At 36.8% G+C, this 21227-nt stretch overlaps 1 protein-coding gene across 1 annotated transcript in view; it reads left to right on the top strand.

Moving 5' to 3' along the window:
- Positions 1–21227, top strand: part of THSD7A (thrombospondin type 1 domain containing 7A) — a gene marked incomplete at both ends in the record, with an annotated part of 363343 nt that overhangs the window by 215437 nt on the left and 126679 nt on the right. Inside the window, 2 exons of the mRNA XM_080936262.1 lie at positions 2896–3051; positions 6529–6741. Of these exons, the coding sequence (XP_080792388.1) occupies positions 2896–3051; positions 6529–6741 (369 nt within the window). The remainder of the gene's footprint in view (positions 1–2895; positions 3052–6528; positions 6742–21227) is intronic.

The following is a 21227-nucleotide window of genomic DNA, read 5'->3' as shown; positions in this document are numbered from 1 at the left end:
CCAGGTCTCACTACTAGACAATATGGAACCAGCATAAGACATATACATTTAATAAAACCAATACGAATCATTGGACAACTGCAATAGTAAAATTAGTATTTTTTTAGAAACTCAAGTAGTACTCAAAATCATTAAAATTATTTACAAGGGAACATGTAACAAAAATCAATAAACAACTAGAAGCATACACAAACAGTATTATGCCAATCTCTTTAATTAATGAATATGTATATTTCACTTTTGGAAAATGATGTCTATTAAGCAGAAGTCAGTCAGTTGATATATTATCTTAGCAGTGGTGTGGGTGACTTAGCATCTGAGCAAGAATCAAGAGTATTTCACATTAACAACACAGTTTTAAGCCCTTATTTATCAGTTTCTCTTCTAGAGGACTAAGATTTCTGTAAACAAGGTTTTTAATAAACCTTAAATACATCAAAACTAAAATTAAACTTCTAACAATAAAAAAACAGAAGTTGACCCACATTGTTTTAACCTAGTAACATGTAGTGGGAAAAAAAAATGAAAGAGCTGGAGAAATGGAGTTTGTAAGATTGTGTTTCCTAGAAATGTCAAAAGCTATACACATAAAGTCTTACCAACATGATTGCCTAAACATGAACTGAACAAGGATGATACCAATGGACATGCTAATATGGATGGAGAAAGCTCAGGAGGCCTCAATTCTAGACAAAGAACTACAGCCAATTAAGGAGTGCTGAAATCTGGATAAATGAGCTTTCTGAGAAAGAGCCCATCAATTGGTTACTCGATTCCTTAGCCCTGAAAGCATACATATATACCATACATACATACATACATACCATACATACACATGTACATATATACATGTGCATCTCTCTGTGTGTAACATTGTATAGACAGATGTATATATGTAACATTATATAGATTTATACATATCCCATGAATTTGAAAGAGATCAAGGAGACACTTATGGGACAAGTCAGAGGGAAGGAAAATGAAAGAGAATATTATATAATTATATTATAGTATCAAAAATAATGCAATTTAAAAAATCTTAAAGTTCTCAAGTTTTTGAATAAATTAATTTATTAGACTAATTTTTCTCAAAGTTATATGACTAGTACACTTCATCGTTAGAAACTATTATCTTCAAGATTAGATAATAGTCCTAAGTTTTCAGTATTTTTTTCATAACTTTAAAGGAGATGATGGATACGCTGCTCAAGTCTCTGTGAAGTAAAAGGTCTAGTTTACAGTCTTTCAATGAGAAAGATTTTCAAATGAGAGTTTTCATTTGTTTTAATTTTTAGTGAATTCAACATTATAACACACAGTTTTCTGTTTATTGATCTCCTCAAAAGGATTGAATTTCTGGAAAATATGCATCGTGACTGTCTAGAACTTTTTACAGTCTGAGAAATGAAGCACTTATTTCTGTGTTTCCTATCACTGATATGCTGAGTACCTTCCCTATTAGAAAGCAATAAAATCTATCACCCATGGCTTTTCCCGGCCTTATAATACACTTAGAACATGTCTAGAGCTGAGCCCAAATCCTCGAGTGCTTCGTACTGACCAAAGCTTAGGTACCCTGTCAATTATTTGCACCGTGATATGTGTATGGACTGGAAATGTAAACACTACTGGAAGTAAAAGCAAAAATAAAGCATGGCATTTTTTATGACCATCAAGGGTACTCATAAGAGGAGTTGCATTGCCTACAGGACTCATTTCTGTTAGATGTCTTCATGTGTACAGAAACTTCAACAACACACAAGAACTTGCAACCTGTCTCAGAGCTTTAACAAACCATGGCCACTTTCAGTGCTTTTATTTAAAAGTTAGATATATAGCTTAACTTACTTTAGTTCCATGGGGGCATCTGGATGCAATCATGCATAGTTAGAAACTAATGGCATTTCCTTTGCGAGAATGAAAACTATACAGTGGCTACCATTTAACTTCTTTACTCTGCAAGTCTGAGCTCTCCACATTCTCAGATTTATTTTCTAAGAGGAAAGTATAGAAAAAATATGTTTTAAACAAAGGTAATTATAGCTATTAATGATAAACAATAAGTGATGGAGGAATAGAAGATAGATAATAAAAACAAAGATAACCTTCTTCTGACTACAGGGCTTACATATCTTCTGGCTTATTTATCTTAACCAGGCAGTATGTTGAATATATTGAATATACTCGTATATTCATAAATGTATCTCCACATTAGCTAACAAATATATGCATGTGCAAACAAATCATTAAACAGAAAAAATAAACACATCAAAGGGTAAACAACTCATACTTTATTGACCAATTGATAAATAAACACAAAACAATTCTAAGTTGGGTTTCTTAACAGTTCTTAGATTTACAGATATTCACATAATTAGGTAGGCAAAATCTCTGAACATCTCTGGATTTTTCTTGAACCTTGAATTCAAAGGTCATACCATTCGACCATCTTTTCCCATATATCCAAGTGGCATTTCTCAAACCAGGAGGGCAAAACAAACAGAACTTTGTTCTACCACAAGCCACTCAGTGGATATTTTTTCTTGTTTAGTATTGGTATGTACTTCTTGCTGATGTGCTCAATGCTCTAAAGCACCCCTTTGTTTAGAATATGAATGTAGAAGTTTAGGATTCATCTGAAGGATTATTTTGCTAATTAGGAAAGATGCATTCATTTTACTAACTCTATAGCCCAAGAAATTTATCAGACTTCTAGTCCAGTTTTGTTTCATAATGTGGTACTCTTTCTTTTATTCTTAGGATGTAAAAGAGAAATCTTAGGCTAATGACTTAGTGCACATTCTGTTCTCTTTACACACATAAGAATTATGTTATTAACTATAACATCTGTTTTTGTCTAATTCTTAAGCAATGTCTGTATTTTTCTCCAAACAGCTGCAAAACCAGTGGACTCAAAATTATGCACTGGCCCTGTACCTAACACCACACAGTTGTGCCACATTCCTTGTCCAATTGAATGTGAAGTCTCACCTTGGTCTGCCTGGGGACCATGTACTTATGAAAACTGTAATGACCAGCAAGGCAAAAAAGGTATGTAATATTGATAAGAGTGGTTTAAAACACCCACCAATTGAATCAATTTTGTAAGTGTCATGTGTTCTGTCAAAACTGCTATAAATTGATTTGAACAAATGTCATGTTGTAGCATTCATTTCCTCTGGCTCCTGTATCACAAAGATCTCTGAGCTGGGGAAAGAGGGATATGGTACATGGGACTGAGCATTTATCAGTCTTTTCTTCTGTAATTTGACATGTTGTCAATTCTCACTATTCTCTGCTGAGAGTTTAGAGATTCAGTATTCTGTGAGTGTAATGATAGTGATTCATTAGTTGTTTTAATATTATGTTCACTTAGCAGAGTAGTAGTTTCAGGTTTTTCCCTAAGGCTTAGGTTCTCCATTGCTACAGATTTTTTTGACCTGGTGACTTGCCATGTATGGGGTGCCTTTTGTGGAGTTGGCCTGAAAACCAATCTGAAAGTGGTTGGATAATATCCCATAATATCCATGCCATGACTTACCAGTTGACATGCCTTTTAATGTCAGACATTATTTTAGCTTTCAGGGTCTTTGGATGGGTAAAATAAATGGTTATCATCTCTTTTTAGATTCTTTGGGCACCCCCTAGCACTATGAAAGTTTGAGTAGGGCTAAAGATTCCAGGTGGGTACAATATGAATCACTTAAATAGTGACTTTAACAATACGGTTTTAAAATCAAGTTTTTTCATGATACCCTAGAGTATTTGTAATAACCTGTAATGTTTGAGATGTCATGAGACCCATGGATCAACAACTTTAAAGAAATAGCCCATTTCTGTACCTGGGCTATATTTTATTTTGTTTGTCTTTTGTGGTAGCATGTGGTATCTATTTGTGATGTTAGGATACTCTTTCTTTCTTTCTTTCTTTTTTTCATGAAATTTGTCTGAAGTTCTCATTCTTCCTAGAGTCTTCTGTAGTTTAGGTATAAGCATAATTGTGGCTTCAAAGAACAAATTGAGTAATGTTTCTTCTGTTTCAATTTTGTAGAATAGTTTGAAGAGTATTGGTATTATGTCATCTTTGAAGGTCTGATAGAATTCTGCACTAAACCCATCTGGTCCTGGGCATTTTTTGGTTGGGAGACTTTTAATGAGTGCTTTTTTTTTTAGGGGTTATAGGACAGTTTAGATGGTTTATCTGATCCTGATTTAAGTTTGGTACTTGGTATCTGTCTACAAAACAGTCCATTTTATCCAGATTTTCCAGTTTTGTTGAGTATAGGCTTTTGTAGTAGGATCTGATAACCTTTTAAATTTCCTCAGTTTCTCTTGTTATGTCTCCCTTTTCTGATTTCGGTAGTTTGAATACAGTCTTTGTGCCCTCTGGTTAGTCTGGCTAAAGGTTTATCAGTTTTGTTGATTTTCTCAAAGAACTAGCTCCTGGTTTTCTTGATTCTTTGGATAGTTCTTTTTGTTTCTACTTGGTTAGATCAGCTCTGATTCTTTCCTGCTGTCTACTACCCTTGGGTGTATCTGCTTTTTTTTTTTGTTTTGTTTTGTTTTAGAGTTTTCAGGTGTGTTGTCAAGCTGTCAGTGCATGTTCTCTCCAGTTACTTTTTGGAGGCATTCAGAGTTATGAGTTTTCCTATTAGCATTGCTCTCATTGTATCTTATAGGTTTGTATATGATGTGCCTTTATTTTCATGAAAATCTCAAGAGTCTTTAATTTATTTCTTTATGTCTTCCTTGACCAAGTTGAGTAGAACATTGTTCAGCTTTCATATGTATGTGAAATTTCTGTTGTTTTTGTTGTTATTGAAGATCAGCGTTAGTCCATGAAGATCTGATAGGATGCATGGAATTATGTTGATCTTCTTGTATCTGTTGAGGTCTGTTTTGTGACCAATGATAAAGTCAGTTTGGAGAAGGTACCATGAGGTGCTGAGAAGAAGGTATATTCTTTTGTTTTAGGATGAAATGTTCCATAGATATCTGTTAAATTCATTTGGTTCATAACTTCAGTTGGGTTCATTGTATTCTGGTTTAGTTTCTGTTTTCATGTTCTGTTCATCAATGAGATTGAGGTGTTAAAGTCTCCCACAATTATTGTGTGTGGTGCAATGTATGATTTAAGCTTTATTAAGTTTCTTTTATGAATGTGGGTGCCCTTGCATTTGGAGCATAGATGTTCCATTGACTTTTCCTTTGATGAATACGAAGTGTCCTTCCTTATCTTTTTTGATAACTCTGGGTTGAAAGTCAATTTTATTCAATATTAGAATGACTACTCAAGCTTGTTTCTTGGAAAACTGTTTTCCAATGTTTTGACAAATGAGGTAGTATTTGTCTTTGTCACTGAGCTGCATTTCTTGTATGCAGCAAAACTGGAGTTATCACAGAGAAAAGAGCCTCAGTTGAGGAAATGCCTCCATGAGATTCAGCTAAAAGGCATTTTCTCAACTAGTGATCTAGAAGGAAGGGACCAGCCCATTGTGGGTCGTGTCATCCCTGAGCTGGTAGACCTGGGTTATATAAAAAAGCAAGATGAGCAAGGCTGGGGAAGCAAGCCAGTAAGCAACATTCCTCCATAGCCTCTGCATCAGCTCCTGCTTCCCAACTGGCTTGAGTTTCAGTCCTGACTTCCTTTGATGAATAACGGCAATGTGTAAGTGTAAGCTGAATAAACTCTTTCCTCCCCAACTTGCTTCTTAGTCATGTTGTTTTGTGCAGGAATAAAAATAACCCTGACTAAGACAATTGTTCTCTCTGTAAAACTGTTCTCGTAAAACTACCACCACCACACCTTTCTCCCCCTCCCCTCCTTCCCTCCCCTCCTCTCCTTCTCCTCCCCTCCTCTGTCGTTTTGTATGTTTTGTATGTGAGTCTGTGTGTGTGTGTGTGTGTGTGTGTGTGTGTGTGTGTGACTGTCTGTCTATCTGTCTGTCTGTTCTTTACTTGCTGTCTCCTGGGAGTTGGAAGTATCTTATCTCTGATTCAATCTGCCAGATAGTTCTCTGACTTGGCACTTTGACTGCCATTTAATTAGACTTCTCCTTCAAATATGCCTGTTTTGTTTTACAAACTAACCTTACCTTCATTGTCAAGGATTAAAGGTGTATACTAAAGGCAAGTCTGTAAGCAAGCCTGATCATACTGTAATCCAGGGTGTGGATGTATTCAGGCCAAGTCATATAGACCTAGAAGGTTTTTGGATATGATCCCTTACCAGAACAGCCATGTTGCTGGATTAAAAATCCTCTGCAGAGTATATAATTGAACCATAAACTATTATCATTCTTTTTGTTCCTTCCTTCCTTCATTTTCCCCTTTCTTCCTTCATTCAATAAATGGCTCATGACTCATATTATGCTTACATTTGGGAATATACACACTCATTTTTAATTTGCCCATTTTAATTTTACCCTCTACCTTTGTCCAGCCTTCATTCTGGGGTTTAAATCATCTTTCAGAAACATTAAAACTGTGGCATTAACAATATATATTTTTCCTTTTCCAATGACTTAGGATTCAAATTAAGAAAGCGACGCATTATTAATGAGCCTACTGGAGGTTCTGGGGCAACTGGAAACTGCCCTCATTTATTGGAAGCCATTCCCTGTGAAGAGCCATCCTGTTATGACTGGAAATCAGTGAGACTTGGAGACTGTGAACCAGATAATGGAAAAGCCTGTGGGCCTGGCACTCAAGTTCAAGAGGTTGTATGCATCAACAGTGATGGTAAGACACAAGCTGCATCACAGTTCAGGGAAAATCTGAAGGATATAATTTTACCTTATGTTAAAAGCAAATCTCTCTCTCTCTCTCTCTCTCTCTCTCTCTCTCTCTCTCTCTCTCTCTCTCTCTCTCTCTCTCTCTCTTTCCCCACCCACCCATGCATTGTTGATGAGTACAGTGATTACATTAACTCCCCAGAATATTGATTTTATTTTGTGTTTTTATTAATAATACTGAATTATATATCTGTATATTTGTTATCCGTGGTTGTTTTAAGTTTTGTCTGGACACTGTCTGTACCTTACCCAGCAGCAGCCTTTCTCTTCTCTCCAGAGGTCAGTCTCCTTTGCTCATCTACATTGGTTCACTCCTGTTTTCATTTCAAATAGACACAAAGTTAGAGATCACAAATAAGTTAAAACGTGTGATATTTATCTTTCTATGATTGACATGACTCTTGCAACGCAATCATCTTTAGTTGTATGCAGTTTCATAAGAACACTATAATTCTAGTATTCTTCATGGATGAGAAATTCCATTTTATATACCTCACATCTCACATCTTTACCCATTTCAATGTGAATGAACAGAATCCTTTTCATTTTGAAAGCATAAGAGATGAGGTGTGCTCAGATAGACTAACACTGGCAGGAGAGTGTTTTAAGGAACACATTTAGAAATAGCAAGGAAAGGACAATGTTTCTAAGTAACAGTCTTTTACTCGACCATTAAATGTAAATAAGCAAAGGCATTGTTGACATAACTCCAGAATTCTTTCTTTCCTTCTTGATCTGTCTTAATGATGTAATTTAGTTTCTGAGCCCCCACATAACAAGGCCTATCACAGCATGATGGGCTGAAATCAGTGTCTCTTTCCTTCCAGAGATGGAGCTAAACCAGTGGAGGGTTGTTGGCGACAGAGTTCTTTTCATTGGCCATAGTACAACCTTGTACCTTGCATTTCATTTTTGTTTAGTGAGATATCATGTCCTGATGTAATATCTGCTATAAGAAATGTACATACTTTGGAAGAATGGTACTCCTCTTTGGGAGACCTGTTTATGTATGCTCAGTAATTCCTGAGCCACACTCTCGCTGTCTGTCACAGTCTAAGTTCTCTTGATGGATCATCTCCAAGGGTCCTGCTCACTCTCAAATCCTATGACTCTGCATCTCAGTGAAGAATGAGCATTGAACCCTAGGGTCCCATGGTCTGACAGTTTCTGCTGTCTGCAGCATACGCAAAAGCATCCTAGTGCCCCCTTAGAGGCACTGCAACATCTGGCAGCCAGCATAATTCCTTCTATCCTACTTTCTTCCAGCAAGCAAAATTGTCCCCTCCTGTGGCTCAATTGCTGTTCAGTAGTAAGAAGAATTCTCTGAGGTAGGAAACAGACATCGCTATCACTGAGAAATTAGCCTTTCACCTTTTAAACACAGGCTGTTATCTGTCCAGAGTCTGCAGTAGCCTTCACAATAACACCGAGTAGAACCTGAGCTGTCACTTGACATTGAACCATGGAGAAGATTATTCTTTCAGATCTTTCAGGATGAATTTACGTCCTCTGTTTTGTTTTATGGATCTATGATCAGCTCTGCTGAAGCCTAACTTTATCTTTTCCCTGTTCTGCTCTTAAGCACAAAGGATGGGAGGCAGAGAGTGGCATTCTGTTAAAATTACATACAGGAAAACAAAAAAAAAAAAGAAAAAAATAATAATATTGCCCTCTAAGTATGACTGGGAACTCACACTTCAGATGTAATCCTCATCGGGTGGACATTATATGCTCAGTTGCTAGAAATCAGACAGTGATATTTAACTCTCCTTTTGATACTATTTATTAATTTATTTTCTCAGTTCAAATAATTTTTCTTGCATGTTTAAATGCCTAGGAAACTATTCTATTTCTAAAAATTGCAAAATGAGTATTTGAATGAAGTGAAAAATCTCTAACAGAAGTAAATTGTCATCAAACTTCTGTCTCCATCTATTAATCAGACCCATCTTGTTTAATGCAAATATCACAATGGATATTATAAAAATTAAAATGTTAGGAGAGGGATCACTAAGTTAAATAGAAGTAGTGATTAATTGTAATTTTGTCAACTGAAAAGTTGTAGTATTATAAATAACAAGATTTTTTCTCTTTCTACAGAATATTTGTTAAAAGTATAAATATGTTAGACAAGTCCAATTGTATTACAAAATACTGCTTGTTAGAACCAAATACAAGTTGATATCTTATAAGGCACGTGAACTAAACCAGCCAGGAAGTATGCATATAATATCCAGTTGCAGAATCTTTCTTTATGAGGACATCTCATCCACCAGTAGATTGGCCTTGTATACACCATAACCAGTACTAATTTGTCAAAAGTGTAATGTAATGATTTAACTGATTCAGCTAGACAGGTGTACAAAGTCAAGCAATTCTTCCGTATAATTCCAAGCTTTGTACATGACTGATTCATAACTGTGCTAGAAGTTTATGAGCAAAACTGGAGACCTCCAAACACTGCTCCCATTTCATCTTGTGGTCACCTAGGAAGTGTTTAGCAGCTGCACCAAATGTTGCTTTGTAATTAAATCAGGCCTGGGGAATTATCATTGATTAGTAGTTCAGACTCTACCCCAAGGCTGGGGCTGCTGCTATAGATTTTGTTTTATAATTAAGTTACAGTTCAACTAGGGACATGAGGAATTAGAAATGATGAATCTGGAAAATATTTTAAAAGTATTTTCTGGTCACATATTCCTCACAAATTTCACAACCTTGTTAAGGATGCAAAAGCATCTGAAGTCTCGGGATGCTTTGTTCTGAAATATCCTTGTGTAGGCTTCCAGACAGCATTCGGGATTCTGCTGTTCCTTCTTTCTCCAATTGTCTTGTAAGGAACAGGGTTGGGGAAAGGTTGTGAGAAGGATCAAGGTTTTATGTAAATTCTCTGGCAAACAAGAATGAGTAACTAATTTTCACAGGGAAGATAGCACAGGACAATCTGAGAAGAGATAAACATCTGATGTGTGATCCAATGAGAATATCCAAATTCCTCATTTGCATTAATAATACTCACCTAGCCACACACACAAGACACACACACACACACACACACACACACACACACACACACATTACCTAAGTATATAAACTTGATGAACTAAGAGGGTGTTGTTTCCAAAAAGATGGGTTAGAGGCAGAACAGAGGTCGCTGAACTGCAGAGACCACGTGGTGGTCTATTTATACCTGCACTTCAGAGACTGGAGGCTGAGAAGAACATGAAAAGTTTAAATCAGCTTGAGCTTTGTAGCAAGTTTCAAACTACCCTGAGCTAAGCCTAAGCATTGTCTCAAAACATCAAATAAATAAAATAAGCAGGAGTTTGGAAAAATTGTATATGATAGCTTCAACCTATGAAAAGAAAATCATTCCATTATTTTCCATGGAAAATGAAGGAAGTCACGGCATCAGGTTTTTCCTCCAGGGCTCTTGTTTCAGATTGTTGACATTATTCCACATGAATGACCCAAATTCAGTGTTGTTGCTTAATCTTTTATAAACTGTGAAAACTAGTGTGGGAGTAATGTTTATTCTATGTATGTAATTGTCTTCTCAGAGGCTTACTGTCAAATAAGCTCAACCTTTCTAGTTTTTTTCTGAACTCTGGATATTTCCACTCCACTGTTGTGGCTCAAACACCTCTCTAAGCTAAATTATTCAAACTGGCTTCTCTAGGCTTCTGATTGAATTGGTCTGCTTGTCTTCAAACAAATTGGCCATCTGTTCTAACCTGCCTCCTTCTCATTCTTTGGCTTATTCTTTCTTACCTACACTGTCCCCACCCCCATCCCCACACCTAGTCTCTCTGTACCGCTGTCTTAAGTATCCTGTCTTTTCTATGCTCTTCTAGTGTGAATTGGGCATATCCTATCTCTGATTAATTCTATCAAATCTTTCTCTGATTGGTCACTTTGTCTGATCCTCGAGTAGACATCATTTTCAAACATAGCTGTTTCCTTCTATAAAATAACCTTACCTTATATTGTCAAGGGTTAAAGGTGTATACTCAGGCTGTGTGTGTATTCCAGCCAGATCATATTGTAATCTAGGGCATGACTTTATCCCAGGCAGATCATGAAGACTTAGAAGGTTTTGGATATGATCCCAGAGCAGCCATTTTGTTGGATTAAAATTCCTCTGCACAGCAGTTTCAAATGCTGGAGAATTTGTTGCTGTTATTTTAAATTTACACTTGATAGTAAATGATATTTGATTAATGATACACACTTTACTCTCTTAACTGATTCATAATTGTATGAAGCCAAGAAATATATCTGTGAGTCTAGGCAGATACTTGGCTACGGAGGTACATCCCAATGCTATAAATTAGTTTTTTTTAAAAAACACTGTCCTACAGCTGTGTAAGAAAAACTTTGTTAGTGTGGTTCCTCCTTTGACAGCCACTACAGATGCAGTTGTGAGCACAAGGAGAATCATTTACTAAGACTTGTCAGTGTTTACCTTATCGTTCTTGAATGGAATCACCCGAAGACTCATTGCCACGTCCCCTGGCTCAATTTTCAAAATGTCTACTCAGAACATCTACTTTGTGGTGTGTATTGAAAAATGGTACTCCCAGTTTCATGGACTTGAGCACTTGATCTCTACATGATAGGCATGTTTGACGAGATGTGGACTGTTTAGATGATGGAACAAAGCTGAAGGAAGAATGACACGCATTGGGACCAGCCTTGATGTTTCTTCTCAGGTTCAGCCATCTATTCTTTCTCAGCTTCCTCTTCTGCTGACATGTAAGGTGCTGAGGAGTCTCATCCCCATGTCCCTGCCACCATCCCTTTTATTTTATTTAAGAATGAAAACAATAACTAATATGATTTAAAGTAACGGTTTGTTAGGATTAGCGTGAGGCAAACATCTAAAGCAAGAATGCTGCTTGTTTGGGGGACTATTTCAGTTTATCACTAAAAATATCATTGACTAAAAAATGCCTACATGAGATTTTATTGCTTTTGGCAGTGATTTCACTAGTAACTGCTTAATCTCCGCCTGTAATGGGATATGTGCTTATCCCCATCTAAGTAGAGGGAAGGGAAGGGGCACACTTTTGTCTGAGTAGTACATAATCCTATATGATTAATAAGGAGATGAATACAAACATGTACCCTTTCATCATCTTGAGGTAAACACAAGAATGAACACCTAACTACTGAACATTCTTGCCTCTCGATAGTAAGACCCAGAGTGGGACAGATGAGACAATCTATTATTTCATTTTAAGCATCTGAAAACTATTTGTACATAAACTGAACATTATTAACATTTCACCAATTCATGTGTACACTTATTCAAAATCGTTTGGGTGGAACACAGAAAAAGTTTGAGGAACAAAAAAACAAATAAATAAAAGATGTTTCTATGAATATAAATGCTAGAGATCATGGTCCAAAATAATATTTTAATTGACTCAGAAGCGTCATGGGCTCTTCTAGAAATGAGTTGATCAAAGATTAGGATGTCTTTAGTTTATTTAGAACATCTTTCAAGGAAAACCCAGTCTAAGAATAACAATAAATAAGTTAAGTAGAAATAGTATCACCGTCAATTCTTTTTTATTGTTTTTTTTTAATTTCAAATGTTATCCCTCTTCCCTGTTTCCCTTCCACAAACTCCCTATCCTCTCATCCTTTCCCCTGCCTCTATGAGGGTGCTCCTTCACCCACCCTCCCACCCACTTCTGCCTCACCACCCTAATATTCTCTCACATTGGGGCATTAAGCCTCCACAGGACTAAGGGCTATCCCTTCCATTGATGCAGCTGGAGCCATGGGCATACTCTTTGGTTGATGGTTTAGTCCCTGGGAGCTCTGAGGGTTCTGGTTGGTTGATATTGTTGTTCTTTCTATAGCACTTCAGCTCTTTTAGTCCTTCCCATAACTCCTCCCAGTGCTTATTTCTATGGTTGGCTGTGAGCATTCAATCTGTATTGGTTAGGCTCTTGCAGAGCCTCTCAGGGGACAGCTACACCAGGCTCCTGCCAGCAAGCACTTCTTGGTATCAGCAATACTATTTGGCATTGGTGCCTGCCTATAGGATGGATCTATAGGTGAGCCAGTTTCTGGATTGCCTTTCCTTCAGTCTCCACTCTTTGTCTCCCCTTTGTTGAGTATTTTAGCTAATGTCATCCCTATTGAATCCTGAGAGCCTCTTGGTTTTCTGGCATCTGAAACTTTCGAGTGGCTACCACCAGTTACCCATTCCCCACTGCTACACACCTCCATTTAATTTCCTGACCCCCTGTAAGTCTCCCATGTCTCCTCCCATACCTGATCCAGGCCGGTTTTTACCCTCTTCCTCCCCTCTCCCTTCCAGGTCCCTCCTTTTTCCCTTCCTCTCTTCCTCTACCTCCCATGATTATTTTGTTCCCAGTTCTAAGTAGGACTGAAACTGCACAATTTGGTCTTCCTTCTTATTGAGCATCATAGGGTCTGTGAGTTGTAATTAGTCCATTCTTATTGCTATGACAAAGTAAAATAAAATAAAAATAACTCAAGAGAAATACTTATTTTGATGTACAGTTTCTGAAGCATCAGGTCCTCTTGTGGTAGAAAGGATAAGGTGGAGAAGTGCATCTGTCAACATGTTGGCCAAGAAATGGAAAGAGAATGTGTAACTAGTTGACTTTTTCTGCTTCTCCTTTCATTTCATCTTGACCTCAGCCTATAAGATGGTACTCGAAGACCAATGATGACTATTCTGTAGTAAGTCCTCTCTGAACATCCATATATACACATACAATGTTTTGTTTGCCTCTTTGGTGTGTCTCATTCCATTAAAGTTGAGAATGATTAATTAGTACTGAAGAGCATAGGTTTGTGATTCCTTAAACGATTCACATGTTCAATGATCCACTAAGAACTTCAGACCCAAGTACACAATTGTACCCACAACCGTGTTCAGTTGTCATGAACAATAGAAAAGTGCACATGGGGCTAAGTCAAGAAGAATCTGTGCATAAGCTTCCAGAAGTCCTCTGCAGGTAGAATCATAAAAAGGTTTTGGTTTCTCCATAAATGACTTGGGACAATGCATATGATTCACTGATTCAGTGAAGCTCACCAGAGGTGGGAGTTCAGGGTGTTAGTCACAATCTATATAAAACATAGCAATTTCCTGAAAGCCCAAAGACAATTATATGTACAATCTAGAGCATGCTGAGCCAACCTTTTAAGAACAAGTGGTACACTTATAATGTAAAGAATATTAGATCCCTTCAAACATTCAAATACTCAGATGGAGACCAAGATTGAATGTGAGAATCTAAGGGTGAGAGGTATAGGACTGATACAGAAACTTCTACACAGTGAAACCTGACGTCTGCATTGAATTGCATTTGATGAAACTCTTATAGGTATAAATTAAACTTTAAAGACTATGGTTATAGAAGTAAAATAAGATGATTTTTCTCATTTTGAATCAATCACTGGATCACAGCTACCTGAAGAAAGAAGATGGATCCCACGATGTATCCTCATTATATCAAGAACCACTGGATACTAACCCCAGGAAGCTCTGAACACCCCAGAAACAACTCACAGAATATATGAAGTTCAAGAAAAACAAGGGCCAAAAAAAAGTAAAGAAAATGAAAACCAATTATGCTTAATCTTTACTCACCAAGAAAACTTTGACTATTTCTAGGTTACATCTTATTTTACAGGTACTTTATGCTCATTGTAACTAGTAAGATTGTAATGCATACTATCAAACCTTTAAAAAAATTAAGTACTGACAAAATGTATTCATATACTTTTATGTAAAAATGCTTAAAATCTGTACATTTATCTTTGTTTTTTAAAACAAACTTGTTCAATTAAAAAAAAAAAAAAAACATCCTCAGAAAGTGAAAAATGGGGCTTTATCAGGAGAATCTGAGATGGGTGAACAGATCCAATGAAAAGAGATTCCAGAAGATCCACCATGACTATAGACACAGTTTGTTATTCAGGAAGAAGTTCCCATGATAAGCAAAAGAGATATTATCTAAGCTGAATGAAACAGAGATAATGAAGAGAAAATCTATTACCTTAAAAGGACTGGTCATGGGGATTTGTCTGACTTCATATTAGCAGAATACTTCACTAGTTCATTTTTGACTGACTAGTGGGTAATGGTCCCTGCATAACAGCAGCATCAAAACAGGCTCAGTTGTTCCTCAAAATAAAAGAGGAGAATTTCATGTTATGTCTGTCAGCGTGTAGAGTGATGCAAGAAATTTGATAGTAGTAAGTGACAATGACAATAAAAGCTGAGTCTAGAAGCAAATGCATCAGGAAAAACTCCAGGAAGACAGAAAAATCTTTAGGCAGGTCAATGCTAATTATAAGTATTAATTTGTCATGAAAGAGATGACTGAGTCCTTTAGGTCATTATTAATTGTAGCCCTTTAGCTCTCAAGACTGGGTTACTGGGTTGCTCTGTGAAATTTAAATAATTATATTGTATCTTTAGAGGTTAAAAAAACTTTAGAGGGCTATAAACCTGAAGACGTAGGACAGGCATTTAGATTGTTATTTTTAAATGTCAGAATATCTTTAAGGTCTTAGGCTAAATATTATATTCCTAAATATTCTTGTTTCTTCCTATCAGAGAAAATCCTTTTGATTTATATTTTATCAAAATCATCACCAAAGATAGACAAGAGTATCATAATATACAAGAATGAGCAGCAGGGCAGTAATTAACCAAAATTTTGTTTAAATGTGAAATGAAATTTTATCTAAAGTGAATTTACTTATGTAACTTTGGTGAAAACTCTGAGCTTAGACAAATGTACTTTTCAACACAGCTAGCTGATAATACAATTTCTCTTTTTAAGATCCATCATTTACTGACACTGAAATCTATTTCTTATCCAAATTATATGGCCATAATATGGAAAATCTGATCTTATAAATGCAAGCACCCATTCAATAACCAAATCTTCCCTCCATAATTTAAATAATGAATGTACCAAGAAGTTCCCTTCTAGAACAATGCTATGCCATTTAATGCATTTTGAATATAATTACATTGGGTATTGTTTTAATCCAAGATCAGGTAACACTATTGGTTAGAGTTATTTTATATATATATAATTGAATTGAGATTCTTTTTTAGTTGGATATTTTATTTATTTATATTTCAAATGTGACCCCCTTATTTGGTTTAACCCCTTTCCATTCTCCCTGCCCCTGCTTCTAAGAGGGTGCTTCCTGACCCACCCAAACTCCCTCTTCTGCCCTAGCATTTCCCTATGCTGGAGCATCAAGCCTTCACAGGACCAAGGGCCTACCCTCCCCCTGATGCAGGATAAAGCCCCTTCAGCTCCTCAGTCCTTCCCCTACCTCCCGCCATTGGGATCCCTGTGATCAGTCCGGTGGTTGGCTTTTAGCATCCATATCTGTATTGGTCAGGATCTGGCAGAACCTCTTAGAAGACAGCTGTATCAAGTTCCAGTTACAAGCACTTATTGACATCAATACAATTAAAAAGTTCCTTATTAATGAATGTCTTTGTCTTAAATCTAACCAAAAACTGCAACATTATTCTTTGCACATTTTCATTATATAGTGTTAACAAGCTTAGGTGCAAACAAGGAAAACTCTTAAGCTGTTTACCTTGCCTTCTTGATGCTGTGATGATGTTATTAGTTCATACCCCTCTGGGGCTTCTATTTCCACAGTTCAACAGCCTGTTGGAGATTTACAGACTCTAGAGCTCACCAGTGCTCTTTAATAATTAAAGAATGACTGACTCACCTTAAAAAAAAAAAGTGTCTGGGTTCGGCGAATAGATGTGGGATAGATCCCCAGGTGGGGCAGTCTCTGGATAGCCATTCCTTCAGTCTCTGCACCACATTTTGTCCCTATATTTCATTTAGACAGGAGCAATTCTGGGTTGAAATTTTGGATATGGGTGGGTGGCGCCATCCCTGAATGGGGGGGGGCATCCCTAACTTCTAGATATGGTCTCTACAAGTTATCCCTCCCCTTTTGGGGTATTTTAGCTAATGTCATCCCTGTGGGGTCCTGAGAGCCTCTTGCTTTCTTGGAATCTGGAACTTTCTAGTTGCTACCTCTGGTTCCACATCTGCCATTGCTACACAGCTCTGTTCAATTCCCTGGCCCCCTGAACATCTGCTCTATCTCCTCCCATACCTGATTCTGTCCCTCTATTTGGCCTTCCCATCCATACTTCTTCCCAAATCCCTCTCACCCTCTACTTCTCTTGATTATTTTGTTCCCCTTTCTAAGTAGGACTGAAGCATCCGCTCTTGAGCTTCATGTGGTCTGTGAGTTGTATCCTGGTTATTTCAAGCTCTTTGGCTAATATCCACTTATCAAATGGTAGTTATTATATGTGTTCTTTTGTGACTGAGTTACCTCACTCAGGATGATATTTTCTGTATCCAACCATTTGCCTGTGATATTCATTAAGTCATTCTTCTTAATAACTGAGTAGTTATTAATAACTGAGTATATTGTATAAATGTACCACATTTTCTGTATCTATTACTCTCTTGAAGGACACCTGGATTCTTTCCAGCTTTTCTCTATCATAAATAAGGCTGCTCTGAACATGGTGGAGCACTTTCCTTGTTATATTTGGGTACATCTTTTGGCTAGTTACATAGGAATGGTATAGCTTGGTCCTCAGGTAATACTATGTCCAGTTTTCTTAAAAACCATCAGATTGATTTTTAAGAGTGGGTGTACCAGCTTGCAATCCCACCAGCAATGGAAGAATGTTATTCTTTCTCCACATACTTGCCAACATCTGCTGTCTCCTGAGATTTTGATCTTAGCCATTGTGACTGGTGTGAGGTAGAATATCAGGTCCCTTTGATTTGCTTTTATATGATGACTAAGGATGTTGAACATTACTTTAGGTGTTTCTTGACCATTTAATTTTTCTAGGTTGAAAATTCTCTGTTTAGCTCCTTCCCTATTTTTAAGAGGGTTATCTGTTTCTCTGGAGCCTAAAATTTTTGAGTTCTTTGAATATATTAGATAATGGTCCTCTATCAAATGTAGGTTGGTAAAGATCTTTTCTGAATCTGTTGATTGCTGTTTTGACCTATTGACAGTGTACTTTGCATTATAGAAGCTTTGCAGTTTTAAGAGGTCCCATTTGTACATTCTTGATCTTAGGGCCTCGAGTCTTTCAAGGGTGTGTCTTCTCTCATTGAGGCCAAACCAGACAGTCCAATGTTTTATGTGTGCTTGGGGCTTCATATTAGCTGGTGTACGCTGCCTGGATGGAGGACCAGTGTATGACAGATCTTAGGAGTCTGGGCTGGTTGAGACTGCTGGTCACCCTCCTCCTTAGCTTCTTCCAGCATTTCCCTAATTCAACCACGTAGTTAACATTTATTTTTACTATTCTAGTACTTGTTACCAGAACATAATCCTATTGGTAGAGAGAAGATGAGTGAGGGATGCACAGAGTAGATAGGGAGATCAATTCCCTGAGTGAGATAGAACTGGGGACAGAGCAGAGTAAAATCCTTCATTGCAACACCTTGAGATATCAAATGCTTTGGATATCTGAAAAAAATAGCCAGGTACCCAGTGTCCTTGTGGTGAAGTTATTACTGGGAAATGACTTGCAAGGTGGATTGAGAAATATTGCAAAACAAGAAACATTCCTGGGCTTTATTCATAAGATAGGAATTTCCAGAGTCTGAACAAAGTAGTCATTAACATCTCTGCTAATTATTCATGTGGTTCTATTGCAATTGAGCTTTAATGAGAAAAGAAAGAATGAGGGACCATAGCATTAGTCCTGGTAAGAAGAGGTTGTTTTTGGATGAGAGTTCTAATACTGCCATCCAGGATGCAGATCTGGAAAAATGATCATTACTGAGAGCCAGGACAGTTCCCAGAGATACTGTTGCCATGGGACCAAGTGTTCTTTATGCTGCCATTAGGATGCTTACTATGAATCCTTCCTTGCTATATTACACAATCTGGCTGTTTTACAATCTCTTACTGGCATTCTGATGGCTCTTTTGTGAAGTTCAATGCAATTTTGTAATTGCAGAATGCTCCACATCATCTCACCCTGGTATCTGTCCCTCCTTTTATCCCATGCTGTACATTTTGTAACATTTGGAAAGCAATCAGTCTAAGTCTCCATGGTAGTACCGTTAGTCGCTGCTAGATAGTACCTTATTATCTTTACACGCCTATTTCTTAGAACTATTCCCACATAATAGGCTGTCAATAAACCTCTGGCCCACTGTTAATTTCTTTTTTTACCCCTAGACACCACCTTCTTCAAAGAAATTACTTAATTTTTCTTTACATAAATTTTTGGTATTGCCCTCATTGCAAATTCCAGCCTTGCCTGTCAGATGTTAGATAAACCTTGGCATTAAATCACACACTCTATTAACATCTGGACTTGCCTTCAAATTCCATTACTCTCAAGTTTCAGTACACTGTACCTCAGGGGGATAAAAAATAAATGTGATGCCAGTTTTTGTTTGTTTGTTTGTTTGTTTTAAGTCTTTGAATTTTGAAGACTTTCACTAACAAAATTTTAGTCTTTGATTATGATTTTTGATAGTTACTTTTCTGGATCCCAGTGATCATACCACTGAACATAGGCCCACATGTGAGCTCTGTCATTCAACTTTCTTTTACCGTCATTAGATACATAAAATAATCAACTTATAAACAGAAAAGCTTATATTGGCTCACAATGTTTATTCATAGAGGATCCATTGCCTCTGATGGAGGTGCTGGATAACAAGATAAAAATGCTACACTCACATCATGGTTAGGCAATAAAAGAGAAAGAAAGAAAATCACGGATTCCCCTATCCCTTTTAAGGCCCTGTGTTCAATGCCCTAACATATTCCACTAAGACATAGCAAAAATCAAAAAACAGAACAAAAAAAAAACAAAAACCTGATAGCACTACCCTAGAATCATGCCTCATGGGCCTTTAAGAAACATGAAACATGTAATCTGAAAGTGTATTTTACACACACACACACACACACACACACACACACACACATTCGTGCTCTCTGGCACCAAGATGACTAATGTAAGCCAAAGGAGCACAAACTCTTAAAAAGGTCAACATATTTTAGGCTAAAATTTGAGCTGTCTGAAAACCTTTAGTACCTTCCACAAGATTTACTGAGCTACGGGTATTCAGATCTATCAGCATTGCCATGCAGATGTGTGAATGGGTGGCTGTGGGGACAAAAGTTATGAAAGAGGACAGAATTTCCTCAGCATTTTATGCAAATCAGACATGTTAGACCACTCAGTGTCATTCATATCCAGTTATCCACAAGCATAACTCCAGCCACAGGAGGGCAAAAGGGATGTTGGAATAAATGGTCTTGATTTTTCATTACAAAACATAACAAAAAAACTTTAGCAAAAAAAAAATTAATCAAGGAATCATGCCAAAGTTTTCACTGTATTGAGATTATGTTCCCTTCATCATTATAGTGCTCTCTTGCTTCAATATCACAAACTTGGTTTACAAAGCAGAAATCTACAGCCCTTTGTTTCAGAGTTTGTATTTCACAAGAAAAATCTTCTATAAGTAGTTACAACCAATGGATGGAGTGTTTCAAATTTCCATTAAGCTATTCAGCAAGTAAATAAATAAAGACAGAGGTTACATTGCCAACTTCTAATTTATTCTGTAGAATCCCCAACCTGTAAAATAATACAGGTAAAAACACTTCTCATAAAGGATGAGAAATTCATATCTTAGCTCTGTGTGTACACATCTGTGGCAGCCACGTAAGAATGTATATGCTTATATATAATGAGACTATATATCCTGTGACATTACCATGTCAAAACATCTCAGAACATTATTTTGGCTCATGATTTAAGAATGGATCCAGTCCATCATGGGTCTAGCCACACTCTGTCCTTATTCAAGATGCAGAATCTGGACAGGAAGTAATAAGAGGCTTAAAAAAAATCTGTAGTGGCTCATTTCAAACTTAGTATCACTCCCAAAATGCCTCCACGAGAAAGGACTAAGTGTTCAAACTCAAAAATCTACTGGGAAAGTTTCACATTAAAAGCATATGTGTAATGCCAAAAGCCATATCATTTTAAATTATCTTTTACATTCATAAAACTCTTACATAATGCTAAAATTTATCAGTTATGTCATATATAAGTGACGAGTTGTCTATGCTCCATGATCTTGGAGTTATTCATTATTGACAATGACAATTTGCTTACTGCTCACACAGTTTTGTTTTTTAAAAATATATTCTTCTATTTTCAATTTGAGCTGAAAATGTTATGGTATTTAACTTTTCATATAATTTGATGTACTTATTTGAAGTATATCTTAGTAGTATGGGTTTTAATTAAACAACATAGAGCAATTCAAGTGAACTGAACCCAGTATTATCCATTTATTGCAATGGGGGGGGGGT

Source organism: Micromys minutus (assembly GCF_963924665.1).
Source record: "Micromys minutus genome assembly, chromosome: 23".
In the NCBI taxonomy this organism is placed as follows: Eukaryota; Metazoa; Chordata; class Mammalia; order Rodentia; family Muridae; genus Micromys; species Micromys minutus.
Note: the sequence above shows the minus strand (reverse complement) of the source record. Positions and strands in the feature narration are given on the sequence as shown.